The sequence below is a fragment of the Marmota monax genome, unplaced genomic scaffold (assembly GCF_021218885.2).
Source record: "Marmota monax isolate L192 unplaced genomic scaffold, Marmota_monax_Labrador192_F-V1.1 WCK01_AAM20220418_F8-fsc00043, whole genome shotgun sequence".
NCBI classification, from domain to species: domain Eukaryota; kingdom Metazoa; phylum Chordata; class Mammalia; order Rodentia; family Sciuridae; genus Marmota; species Marmota monax.
Genome location: NW_026691982.1, coordinates 1,087,845 through 1,102,063, shown reverse-complemented (window position 1 = coordinate 1,102,063; position 14,219 = coordinate 1,087,845). Strand labels below are relative to the sequence as shown.

Genomic DNA, 14,219 nt, shown 5'->3' with positions numbered 1-14,219 from the left:
ACTTCCAACATTTTTAAAAAATATTTTTTAGTTATAGATGAATACAACATCTTTATTTTGTTTATTTATTATTATGTGGTGCTGAGGATCGAACCCAGTGATTCACATGTGCGAGGCAAGCGCTCTGCCACTGAGCCACAACCCCAGCCCTCAACTTCCAACATTTTATCCTCTCTGCTCTCAATGTAGTAAAATATCTCTTCAAGCTTAATGTGATTTTTTTTTTTGTTTTTGTCTGTCTGCATTGCCTCTAAATATCTTTATCCTTTTACCACAACTATTTTTCTCAACTCTGTCAATAAGTTTGCCTCTTTTAAGTTTCTCTGGCATGTCTAGAATCTCTTGAATGTGTTAAGGAGACAATGGGCTATCATTGTCATAACATTCCAACCATCAGCAGTTTCTTCATAACTACATTTATGTTCAATTCTAATTTCACTTCCAGCTTTAACAGTTTTTTTTTCTCTGCTACACCTTCATCTTGTTGGCCAATTCTGTCTTTTGCTTGTCTATTTTTAATGTCATATGGGTTTTCAGTAGAAGACAAGGAAGTAGCACAACTATATTATTTGCTGTTAACTGCATAGTAGATGCCAGTAACCAATTACTGTTAAACTTTGATTGGTTACTGACCATGATCCCCATCTGTTATTTCTGAACTTTTTTATGAACTGAAAATTCAGAAGTAAAGACTTTACCTAATATAATACTCACAGTTAATATAATGTAACAACTAAAAACTGACCCATGTTGTTTGGTGACTGGTATTATTAACTGAACCAGGGTGAATAAAATCTGTGCATTTTATAACCATTTTAAACAAGGGTATAAGCACTGAAAACCTGTCTGGTAGATCATATCACAAAAGCTGTTTCAGATCCAAAGATTAATTTTACTTTGCTTTACTATAACCTCAGCTAACAAGTAAGGAAAAGATATGAAATTGAATAAGTGGGTTCACTTCTCCTGTGTCCCTCTTGTTCCTCAAGAAGGTCTTTCTGCAAATGACCTAATTTTGTTCCAGCTGACTGGAACTCCATTGCATATGCTTATTGAGATTAGCCAGACTCAGAAAGTCAAGAATTATATTTTTTTCCCTCTCTCTTTCATGTGTGGAAGTAAAAAAAAGAATGAAAGAAAATGACATGAAAATAGAAGAGAAACCAGTAGTCTAGAAGGATTCCTAGGGAGGAGGGCAGAGAGAAGGGGATTTGGAGAATGAAACAGATCAAATTATGCACTATTTACATATGAATATATCAGAATGAATCCTGTGATTATGTGTAAGTATAATGGACCAATAAAATAGTAATAAATAATAATAAATGAATAAACTCTTTAGGGTTCTTTTTGAACTAATATGGAAAATGACCGAGATATACTAATTTCATGAAAAGAGCAAGGTGCAGAACTATGCGAATATTATGCTGCCATTTACTTTCTGAAGTTTGGTAGTTTGGGCAATCACTGGGATTAATGAATTTGCTGGGGTTAAGAATCAGAGAGGCAACACTTTCACAACTAGTTAATAGCAGCATTGTGTCTTTAAAGTATGAGAATGATATTTATTCAAGACATTTACAAAGGACTGCTGTATAGTTGGAATTATTCTAGGTATCTAGCAATGAATATAATAATCAAACTTCCTGCACTCCTGGAGCTTCAGTTCAAATGGGGGAGTCAAAAAGCAAATAAATTGCTCAGTTCTGACATTTACTCTTTTATTTCATTTGTTCTAACCCCTCTTAATCATATCTTGTTCCTTCTATGTAATGAGCTATAAAAAAAATGTGGTCTTAAGCATATTTTTTTAGAGATGCTCTTACTGTAGTTACAGTGTTTCAAAGTTCAAATAAGTAGGACTTGTAATTTCTTTTACTTCTAGCAGGGAAGGAACAATCTTGTGCCTCTGTAGTCGTTTGGACAAGGGCAAACTCTCATCCTTTGTTTCTCATCCAGAATGTATGCCTCAGTTAGCATTGCTAGCTGAAAAAATCCTTGATACTTGTAGATTCTGGCAGAATATGCTTCATTGGAAGTTGCTTTCCCCAAACTGCTCTACAGTGTTTCTGTGGCATAATGAAGTCTTTGGCCCTCATGCTACTTTCAAAATCAAAGTCTTTAGATCTCTAATGAAATGTTTATAAAAATACCCCATTTTGAAACTTGCTCAGGAAAAGGAATTATGATAAATGATCTTAGAAATCCCTCTGGCTGGGTTGGGGTTGTAGCTCAGTTGGTAGAGTGCTTGCCTTGTATGCACAAGGCCCTGTGTTTGATCCCCAGCACCATCCCTCTGGCTTGCCTTGGCATTGTTTCATTTAATATTATGTACTCTGGAAATATCTGGAATTAACATGAATAAATGAGTATTTTTTAAAACTCAAAGATAATATATTTTGGAAAGAGGAGGTACTGGGCATTGAATTCAGGGGTACTCAACCACTGAGCCACATTCCCCAGCCTTATTTTTTAATTTTATTTAGAGACAGGGTCTCACTGAGTTGCTTAGTGCCTCATCGTTGCTGAGGCTGGCTTTACACTCTTGATCCTCCTGCCTCAGCCTCCTGAGCCTCTGGGATTACAGGTGTGTGCCCATGCCTGGCTCCAAAGATAAGCTTTTATCCTAACTGTTATTCCATGGAGGTACAACATCATGTATGTATCCCTAAATGTTATTTCTATGTGATAAATTTCCCTTTGTCAAATTTAATACAGGTACTGTCAAAAGTCTCATCTGGGGACTGAGGATGTAGCTCAGTTGGTAGATTGCTTGCCTCGAATGTACAAGGCCTTGGGTTCAATCCCCAGTACTGTCAAAAAAACAAAGTCTGTGAGAGGGGCTGGAGTTCTGGATCAGTGGTAGAGTGCTTGCCTAGCATTTGCAAGGCACTAGGTTTGATTCTCAGCACCACATACAAAAATAAAATAAATATATTTAAAAAATAGTCTCATCTGGTATTCTTTTATTAAGGTAAAAACAGAAGTTTTTTGGATGAACCTTTATAGAATGTTAAACGTACAATTAAAAAGCAGATACTGTGTATATGTTAGTCTGGGGTGATTTCCTTGGTGTCAATAATAAAAGAAAGTAAACAGTCAAATGTCTGAAGCACATGTGGTTTAGTAATATAGTGACTCTCATAATACTTATGTAAAATAGGACCAAGGACCTTTATTTAGGCTTACTTATTCTGTGGTGTTGACCATCTTCATGTAAGGCACTCATGTATGTGAAAGTAGGAGAGTAACATTTATTGAAGAAGTATTTAATAAGGGACAGCTGTGTAATTGGAATTATTCTAGGGATCTAATAGTGAATGTAAGACAGTCAAATTCCCTACTCTCTTAAAACTTCTACTCTTATGGAGCTAGAAAACAGATAAATTACATAGACTGATTAATTAATTGATTGATTCCATTACTTTCATTACATATTTCTGTCAGTTTGACTACCAGCCTGGGTCTCTTATTAGCATGGTAAAAAGATCTGATCACTAAGTATTATAGACTTGTAAAGTGTTGAAGTGGAGCTTCGGAGAATTAGGGACAGTGAGCTTTGAAAAAACATTTCTAACTCCATCAGTGACTCCTACTTGCTTGTCCCTCTTGAATGCATTCTGTTGCTGGCCTTTGTTGTTAGTTCTCATAGCACTTTAGCTTTCTGTCTGAAATAACAAAAAAATTTGGTTAGGGATATCAATAATTTCAAACAGAATTCTTTGTTATGTCTTAAAAACACAAATAAGGCTGGCGATGTGGATCAGTAATGGAGCACCTGCCTAGCATGCTCAAGGTCCTGAGTTTTATTCCCAACACCATAGGGAGGAAAAAAAGAGAGAGAGAGAGAAGAAAAGAAACAATGTAGGGGAAAATAGTGTCTTAATACGTTTGACATTCCAAGCTAAAACCTGGAACAAGACATTGCTATTGAAAAATATTCTTATTTGTCATTTATCATTCCTTATGTAGGTCTGTGAGTTCCCAGCTATATCTTTTGGTAACATCTGACTTACTATCTAGTAGCATGATTTAATTTTAAATCATTTGATTTCTTTCTTTTTTTTCATATGAGGATACCTTTATTAAAACACTGCACTTTGAAAAAAAAAAGAACAAATTTGATCTTGGTAAGCAAATGTAAGGCTGTCACTTTTGCTGTTTGCATTAAATAAACATGCTACATGGTTTTTCCATTTTAAAACATGTAGGTTATTTGATTATGCCAGAAAAAGTCAATAACTGACAAACATTTTTGTGAAATACACTTAATCTTTGTCCACTTTTTAATACTTCTCTCACAAAAGTACACCTGTCAAGTACATTTATGGGCTAACACATTTTAAACAAAGAGGAAAAACTGTCATTTACTTAACCAGATACTCATAGTAGTAAACTTTGTCTTTTAAGATGGAGAGACTTGTTTTAGTAGTTGTTTTTGTTTTAGTTAAGCCCGTGGTTTTGCTTTGTGTTTTAAAAGTTGAAGGGAGTACACTCTCCCTGGGAGTTCACAGTTAATTGTAGTGAATAGATCAATATTAAGCAATCATGTCTTTTAAAGCCCTTTCTAATCCTGAGATTTTATGATTCTATATTTACTTTTGCCTCTGCTTTTTTCCCTTAGTAACAAGAGAGCAAGGATCATGTTGTTGCTGAACTGGGAGTAAATTGGGCCAGGGGTTATAGATGGTGATGGACTGTCTAAAATGTGTGGTTGATTCTAGGAGGTGCAGTTACTGTTGGCTCCTTGTGTTCCTTTATAGTTTTTTTTTTAATACTTAATAAATTTTCTTAATTGTAATTATTTTTATAATGGGGGGGGGATACAAAGATAAAAACAAAATTTAGAAGTTACCTTTTCAAATACCTTCCGGCAAACAGGTCATCCCTGAATTCTTAGAGGTGGATCAATATATGTCATCAAAAAGTTGATTGAAGCTCTTGACAATAATCTTGGTAGAGGAAAAATACTTTTTATGGGCTTATTTTTTTTACTCATTTCTTACAGTTTCCTGAAAGATAGAATTTTCCTTAGTGGTCAGATAGAATTTAAGCTGGATATTTTCTCTTCCTTGGAATTGGAATAGTTTCATTCATGTGTGTGTCCGCCTTAAATAGACCTCTTAACCTATAGTAGGTGCTCAAAAGTTATTTTTTGAGCTGAACCCAGTACCTGTTCTTGACAGAACAATGGGAAAAAATACCAGGTAAAAAGAGTAAATTTTTGATATGTTCTTTCTAGTCCGTGTCCACAATGTTCCTGTTCAGAAAATGTAAAAATGTTTTTATGCATACTATTTTGGAACCATAAGGACTGACTTTGTATTTCAGAGTTGGAAGAAATGAGATTGATATCCTAAATTGTAAAATGCCAAAAATAAGTAAAGCTGAAATGAATTAAAGCCTACTGCTCAGAAAGGCCACAGAAAATCTTCATACAGACCCTGGCTGTAATTGAAAGGGTCCAAATAAGTATTTAAAACCACCCCTCCTCAGACTTCTGAGTTTCTGAATTTCAAATTGGTGTTTTATGTTTGACAAGGTGACATTGTATAAGAAATGTATTGTAAAACACTGCTCTACAATAGGAAAATGATTGAATGTAAATATTTCAAGATGTGGACCACTGTTCAAATGTTATCATAAATCTTTGCCATTGTTTTAGGGGATAACTCTTCATGCATATATGAACTGAATTGATAGAACTAGTTCTTGGAAAGGAAATCATCAGTGAGTTTCTGCCTCTTGCTTACCAGTAGTCTGATTCTACCACTACAGTATCCTTTTAGATCTTTGCTATAATCATATGCTTATTAGTACATAGGTGGGGAAATGATTTTTGAAGATATAATATCTGGTATAGCTTTGTTCTATTCACTAAGTGGCTTGAAATGTCATTGTTATGTGAAATTAGAATGTGCTGGGACAGTTTGCACTTTTAAACTTTGAAAAGAAAACAGCTTGAACTATGAGATTAATTATCCTTCCATTCCTTCTAGGTTTGGAAGGTTTACAGTTGCTGCTCTGCAGTCCAAAGTAGAACAGTATGAACGTGAAACCAATCGCCTCAAGAAAGCCCTGGAACGGAGTGATAAGTATATAGAGGAACTAGAATCTCAAGTTGCACAACTAAAAAATTCAAGTGAAGAGAAGGAAACTATGGATTCCATTTGCCAGAGAGCGCTTTCTGCAGATGGCAATGGGAGCAAAAGTAGTGAGGAGGATGTGGCATCGAAGAATCAAGGTGATAGTGCCAGAAAGCAACCTGGCTCATCTGCCTCCATTACTGTCCACCTGGCAAAGCCCTCCAGTGGCCGAATCTCTGACACCAGTTCTGCCCGACAGGAAAACACTAGCAAAACAGAATCAAACTGTCCTAAGAACAAAGATATATACCAAAAACAAGTAGAAATAATGTTAGATGTGACAGATACAAGTATGGATACTTATTTGGAAGGAGAGTGGAGTAATAAACCAAATGACTGTGTACCCTTTAAAGATGAAGAGCTTTATGATCTTCCAGCCCCTTGTACTCCTTTGTCCCTTAGTTGCCTTCAGCTAAATACACCAGAAAATAGAGAAAGCTCTGTGGTCAAAGCAGGAAGTTCTAAAAAGCACTCAAACCATCTCAGAAAATTGGTGTTTGATGATTTTTGTGATTCTCAAAATGTTTGTAATAAAGATTCTTCAGAAGATGATACAAGTAGAAATGAAAATGAAAAAAAATCAGAATGTTTTACTTCCCCAAAGACAGGATTTTGGGATTGTTGCTCCACAAGCTATGCCCAAAGCTTGGATTTTGAAAATTCAGAGGAGAACACAATAGCAAATTCTGTCGGAGAAATATCATTAAAATTGAGTGAGAAGTCAGGCTCATGTTTATCCAAGAGGCTGAATTGTATTCGCTCTTTTGAAATGAATCGGACAAGAACATCCAGCGAAGCATCAATGGATGCTGCTTACCTTGACAAAATCTCTGAGTTGGATTCAATGATGTCAGAGTCAGACAATAGCAAGAGCCCTTGTAATAATGGTTTTAAGTCCGTGGATTTGGATGGGTTATCAAAGTCTTCTCAAGGCAGTGAATTTCTTGAAGAATCTGAAAAGCTGGAAGAAAGAACTAAGCTAAACCTTTCCAAAAGTTCTCTAACTACTGATCAGTTAGAAAATGGAAATGAATGGAAACCTACTTCCTTTTTTCTCCTCTCTCCATCAGACCAAGAAATGAATGAAGATTTTTCACTCCATTCTACTTCTAATTCAGGAACTAATGATATCAAACCCCCAAGCTGTTTGTTTCAGACAGAATTTTCCCAGGGTGTTTTGTTAAGTAGTTCACATCGACTATTTGAAGATCAAAGGTTTGGGTCATCATTATTTAAGACGTCTTCAGAAATGCACAGTCTTCATAACCACCTTCAGTCTCCTTGGTCTACTTCCTTTGTGCCTGAAAAGAGGAATAAAAATGTGAATCAGTCAACAAAAAGAAAAATCCAGAGCAGCCTTTCCAATGCCAGTCCATCAAAAGCAACCAAAAGTTGACTGATTAGGGAGGTGTTATTTGTGGTTTTATCCTGAAAGGAACATAAAAATTTTTAAAGTTACTTTTTTCCCTTTATAAAAGTCCTAGACGGTTTTGAATTGATGATCTTTAATCAGATGCCAGGTCAGAATGGTAACTTAACCTGTATCCACTGTACTTATTTCATTTTGAAAAAGACTTTGGTCTTTTTATTTTTATTTAGATATCTTTTGGACCTGAGAAAGTAGTGAGAAAGTTTTTGTTTGATTGTTTTATTTTTAGTGAATATTATACGTATCTGGGTTGGTTGGTTTTGTTTCCTTGAATTTTATTTAACTGTTAGATACAGAATCTTATTAATGAGGCTCAGTTGTCTTCAATACTCTATTCTTAAGTAAAACTTTTAGTATTGTCTACATACTGCTCATAAGAGTTTCTTTAAAGCTTTTTCTAGGGTGTAGGTTATTTGTGTGTTCCTCTTTATTTATGTTTTGTGATGGCCTATCTTTTATGCAAGGCCTTAATGAAGAAATAGCACTCTGAGTTCAGTCCAATGTTCTTTTACTTTTTGTTAGATTTTACATATATGTTTGCATTTTTTACAATTGTGCTTTGTCCAGTTTTTGTGAAAATGTTCTGCTAGTGTGAAAGAATATATTTTCTCTATGAAAGTATTCATTCTATGTCAGGTAGCTTATATATGCTCATCTATATGTGTCTATATAAAATCAGAAATTGAGCATAATTTGGAAGGAAGGCATGGTTGAATTTGAAGAAGCTTCAACATCACAGCTTCATTGTTCCAGATATATAGGTACAGAAGCACTCTTTACCAAGTTCTTTGATCCACTTATATCATAGGGGAGGGATTTTCATGGTGATAATGTTCTTCTTTGCATGTTACTGTTATTTGTGGAAATGCATGGCAGCATTTTTGCTTGCTCTATTTTCTTAAAAAAATATTTCTTTAAACTTCTTTTAAAAAAGAAGTTTCAGTTGGCTAGTATGTACGACAACTTTTCTAAATGAAGAGTTTAGGGGATAAGGATAGGTAAGAGCTAAGCACAAGTTTTAATTTAGGCTCTGAAAAAGTATATTATTCTGAACATGTTTGGTATGCCTATAAACGTCTTTAAAAATGGGTTTGTATGCTAATGACTTGTTTATCTAATGTGCACTGAACATTTTACATTAATACCTTATTGTTTTACATTAATACTGCATGCTTTTCTATGTGAATTGAATAAAGAATGTCATAAGCACTGTATGTCTTGATGTCTCAGATATTGAATTAGCCTGTAAAGACCAGGAAAATTTATTTGTAATTATTTTTTATAATACAGGGTCATTCAACTCTGGCCCATGGACTAAATCTGGTCTATACCAGATTTTAGAAAGGCTTATAAGCAAAAAATGGATTTTAGTTTTTTAAGTGTTTTTTTTAATCCAAAGAATATTTCATGACACAAGAAAATTACATGAAATTCACATTTCAAAGTTTCTAAAATAAAGTCTTACTGTAACATAGCTATATTCACTTGATTACCTACTATCTATGGCTGCTTTTGCAATACAGCAGTAGAGTTGAGTAGCTACAACAGAGACCATATAGATTAGAAAGTTTGAAATATGTACAGTCTGCCTTGTTTTACAGAAAAAAATGCTAATCCTTGTTGTAATAGACTCAAGATTCAATGAAACCATAAAAATATAACAAAATCACTTCTATGATTTGGAGAATTATGCTTTCCAATTTCAGAAGTAACAACCAGAAAAAGCTAATATATAATATGTTAAAGCTAATGGATACTTTCAGAGCTATTAGCAGTTTAAATATCTTTGATAATATGGTTATCCATTAGGAACTCAAATGAAGAAATCTAAAAATTTTGTCAGTAGATGTAGGGATGGTATGGTCTAAGTGTATGTGTATGTCCACCCCACCCCCCACCCAGTCCCCAATTAATGTGTTGAAAACTAGCCTACAAGGTAGTGTATTAAGAGGTGGGCCTTTGGGAAGTGATTAGGTCATGAGGGCTCTGCCTTTGTGAATGGGGTTAATACTCAGGCCTGAAAGAGCTTCTTTGTCCCCTTCTACAACGTGGCCTTGATCTTTGGACTCCCCTGCCTCAGAACTGTGAAAAATAAATTTCTATTAATAAATTAGCTGATCTAAGGTATTTTATTATAACAGCTCAAATGAACTAAGAAAAAGGGGCTTCACTCTGTCTGTAACCAAGAATGTGTATTTTAGTCCAAATACTGATAGTGTCTTGCAAATCTAAGTGTGTAGCCTTATTTACTAATCTGTTGGTCTAGAGTGCTTCCCAGTTGCTTACCTTCAAGAGGCTCTTCATTCTTCCTAAAGCAATATTTCATACATCAGCCCATGCTGTTCCTGTTTGTACAGAATTTGAATTTGGTCACATATGCTTACTTTTTATGTCTTTACCATAATCTAATGTCATGACAAATAAGGAAGTCTAGCAGATTTTCAAATATGTCTTCTATATATACATAAGCCAACATTGAGACCAAATATTTACTCCCCTATATCTCATCTAATCCTTTTTCTTAAATCCTGGAAGACAACTGGCAGGCATGGGAGGCCGATCCCTGATAGGACAGAGATGTAGTTCTCCCTAATTTACAGAAAAGCAACTTGAGGATTAGTTACCACAGCTGAAATTGGATAGAACCATATTTTAAAAATGGGTCTCTGGTTCCAGAGCTTATGCTCTTCTATTCCTGTGTGTGAGTTCATATTTGGAAACAAAGGATGAATGGTTTGAATTTCCCAAGAGTTCCTTTAAAATTATTTTGAGAGTGTTCATGTATTCTTTACAAGTGACATTTATTTCCTGCCTGGCCTGTGTTCCTTGGTCTTGGCTCTGCTTCCATATAGAAACTATATGTTTGGCTCGGCTTCCGTATAGGAACTATATACTTTTAAAGATTCACAATGACTCTGACATTTTTATAAATTTAAATTTTCTTTTGCTATTGGCTAATATCACTAAAGTTATGCTAGAAAACAGTATATTAGTGATATCACTTCATGTTTTTATAAAAATAGCTTTTGAGGCTAATTTTTCTAAATTGCTGACTATAGCAATATAACTAGATGCTAGGGTTTTGTTGTCATGACCTTTAGTAGTTTTAATTTTAAAAACATCTAAAAATTATGTCCTTTTTGTTGGTTTAGTCAGCTGACAAAAAAAAAAAAAAACTGAAAATGGTAGACTCAAGTCTCTTAATTTCAAACCTGCTTGGCTTTCCTGTCATCTCTTTGGTATCTACATTAGTTTGAAACAAAGGTACCACTAAACAAGAGCACCTGATCTTGAACTATATGTTTCAGGAACTTGTCTCCATATACTTGAATGGTTTGCAATTATTCAAAGTAATAATCTGCACAAGAGATTTTTTTTCCACTTTTGTGCCTGTGGATGGTATTTGTAGAGAGCATCAAATTAACAGTTTATGGTGTGTGGCCTGTTAGAAGAGTTTCCAAAACCTCATAAGAAGGTCTGTCTTTCCTATTTGTGGGAGTCCTGCAATACAGCCTTTGCCTATCACAATGTAACCTGATCCCTTTAATAATACTTGGCAGAGAGAAAACCTTTTAAGCAATGATCTCAGAGTGCATAGTGAACATTTATTGCCTAATTCTCGGAACCCCACTCATAGCGAGGAAGCATTTATTAAGATGCATATTTAAGAATCCATCTAGAGCACAGGCTAGGGTGATCTTCAGTTTAATGTGGCTGAAACAGTCTAGAATACTTTGAGTTGCCAAGTCCACTTTTTGAAACAAGGTAGATTCTTAGGTTTGCTGTGTTAATAGGGAGGAGACCCTCTCTAATAATATTAGTTGGGTTAAGCCAAGTGTGTAGGTGGGCTTTTTGTGTTTATAATCTGTGGGTGTAAGGGCTTTACACAAAGGGTAAGGATCTGACTTAGAGAAGGGATCCTGTAAGTCTAGTCCATTTTGATTCTTGACATTGGTGAATAGAAGAGTGTTCACGTTGCAGAGAGCTTGAACTGTGAGGAAATCTGGTGGCTTCATGGAGGTGCTGTTCTTACTAGGACTCTGAAGGTTGAGGAAAGAATTGGGCACATAAGACTTTTGTCTTATGCTGGCGGGGGCACCTTTTTATCAGCGGTTTCAGAAGCGCTGAAGGAACCCCATCCTAAAGTCTGGGTTCCTGACTGAATGAGGTTTCCCGTATTGCTACTGCCTGAGCTTTGCAAATTGGGCTTTGCTCCTCCTCCAGTCATAATCCCCCGAGGCTCTGGGTCTTGCCCTAGTCGCCAGGACCGGCGGCCTGATGGCGAGACAGTGACTCCCCTGGCGCTGAAAAATCTTAGCAGGTGGCGGGGCTGGTCCATCAACTGTCCATTAAGTCGAGGCTTGGCCCTCTGAGGGCTGGAAGGGGCAACCTTGCCTTACCCATGGGGTCAACTTGGTGAAAAGGTGGGATCTGTCCCGCCAGCTTATCTCTGAGCTTCCCTTTCTCCCTCGGACCCTAAAGAACTCAGCTTTCCCCGATTCCCGCCACCATTACGGTCTCCCCCAACCCCAACCTCCGCCCCCTCCTCCCCAGTCACTTCTGAGCCCAAACCGTTCCTTGCTTCTCCAGTCGGAGTTTCCCGCGCTTTTGAGGGTGCTCTCAGCTGGTCCCTCTCCAGCCCTACTCCTACCGCGTGTTCTGCGGTTTCCTTTCATTTTATTATCACTCTGGAAACCTGACGATTAAGACGCGAAGCCAACAAAGAGTTTTCTTTCCACCTTAACCTTGCACACAATCCTTTAACAAATTAATTAATCCTAATGAATTAACACTTCATTTATTTAAACGCGCTACAGTCCATGAATTAAATTTTCATGCAGTGATTAAAGGCTGTTAAAATATGCATGATTTCGTTAAAATTTTATAATAAATCAGGGCAATGTGTTACATGACAAGGCAACTATTTCCCAGTCCCTCGCAAGGGGCTTTGATTTGTGCGGGCGGCGGGGAGGAGGGGCGGCAAGCGGCGGCACCGGCCAGCGTTAGAGCCGGGCGACAGGACTCAGCTCCGCACTCTCGGGCTTGGACTCGCTGCCTCGCGGTTTCCTCCGCGGCTTCCAGACCCTCTTGAGGATCTTTCTGCAGGCAGAAGAGAGCCTGCGGAGGGCGACCGACGCCCGCCTCTCGGTCCTCGGAACCTCACTCCTGCGGGACTGGGTGGGGGGTCCTCTGCTTTCTATTTCCTCCAATAGAGCTCCCTACAGTCAAGGCGTGCAAGTGTCCAGGTCCGAGCGACCCACAGGCGGCTGTCTGGGAGAAGGAAGACAACATCTGATCGCTTGGGGTCACGGGCTGGCTGGCTGTTCTAGAGATTTGCTTGTTGTTTTAACCCGGGGTGGGCTAGTTTTGAAAGGGCCGGCGCGGATGGGGCAGGGGAGCCCTTGCTCCTCGCGGGACCTAAATCGTAGGGGCCTGTGGCCTTGTTAAGTGATACAATGTTGTTCACTTGAGCTGCGAAAGTGTTTCCGGCAACTGGCAGGCAGGGGAGGCCGATCCCTGATAGGACAGAGACATAGATGTCAGGCATCACTGGTAGGGCTTTCACAAGGTAGGTGGGTTTTATATGCACAGACAGACCAGGGTGGAGATTTATAAATATAGATCTCTATATAGTAATGCAGAGAGAATGAATGGCAATGAACTTGACTGAGAGGTATCCTCAGGGTCGCAAGGTCATCAGCGACATCTCCGGGTGGAGTGTTCCACATCCAGGAAAATGTCCCAAACGGAAATTACATTTGAGTTTAAGAGCCAGAGGAGGGCTGGGATGTAGCTCAGTGGCAAAGCGTCTGCCTTGCATTCGCAAAGCCCTGAGTTCGACCCCCCAGTTCCAAAAAAAGACAAAAAAAAAAAAAAAAAAAACCAGAGAATGTCGCCTGCTGGTCCCAGCTGGAGCCTAGTCTGCCAGCTGAGTTGGGAGTCTTTAGGAGAGAAGGTCCGGAGAGGCCCAATACCTCACCCACCCGGGACTGGGGAACCAGGGAGGCAAGAGGCTGCGGGTGCTAGGCAGAGCGGGGTAAAGAAGTAGGACAGTGGCCTCCAGGAAATCTCAGAGCCGGTAGCAATCGAGAGCGAGAGCGCGACTCCAGTCTATAGCTAGGGGCTACGTTGGCCACGAAGGGCAAGACCCCTGCTGGGCACCCGGTGGGGTTGGCGCCAGCGGCCTTGGGGGCTGCCAGAGGTGGTCAGAGGGCCACTATAGAGATCCGTGAGGAACTCAGTGGCAATCACCGGGGGAGCTACCGGGCCAGGATGCGCAAAGAGTTGCAATGAGGGAGACGAACGATGAAAGCAGCCCAGGCTTGACCCTGGGAAGGCGGTGCAGAAGCGAAGGGAAAGCACCGCACCAGTTCCTCCTCTGTTTCACACTTCCGAGAGAGTGTCCCTGCAGGAGGTAGCCGGGACAGCCCCAGTGCGGCCAGTGTTTTGATCCGAAACCCCTCCCATCGGGCTGCTCCTCCCTTTGCCCCAACAGTGCTAGGCGGCTTCTGAAGTCCGCAGTATCTGGGCTCTGGGGCTTCCTCTGAACGGTGGGCGCTCGCTTGAGTGGTGAAAAGTGCCTTGTTTCAAAATTGCCAATATCTAAGAAATACGTGACACTCTTTGAGTCTGCGAAGAGCAGA

At 38.6% G+C, this 14,219-nt stretch overlaps 1 protein-coding gene across 1 annotated transcript in view; it reads left to right on the top strand.

Moving 5' to 3' along the window:
- Obi1 (ORC ubiquitin ligase 1) overlaps positions 1 to 8,789 on the top strand; it is a 47,995-nt gene extending 39,206 nt beyond the window's left edge. Inside the window, exon 6 of the mRNA XM_046447186.2 lies at positions 6,000 to 8,789. Within this exon, the coding sequence (XP_046303142.1) occupies positions 6,000 to 7,542 (1,543 nt within the window). The 3' untranslated portion in view covers positions 7,543 to 8,789. The remainder of the gene's footprint in view (positions 1 to 5,999) is intronic.
- Positions 8,790 to 14,219: the final 5,430 nt, after the last annotated feature.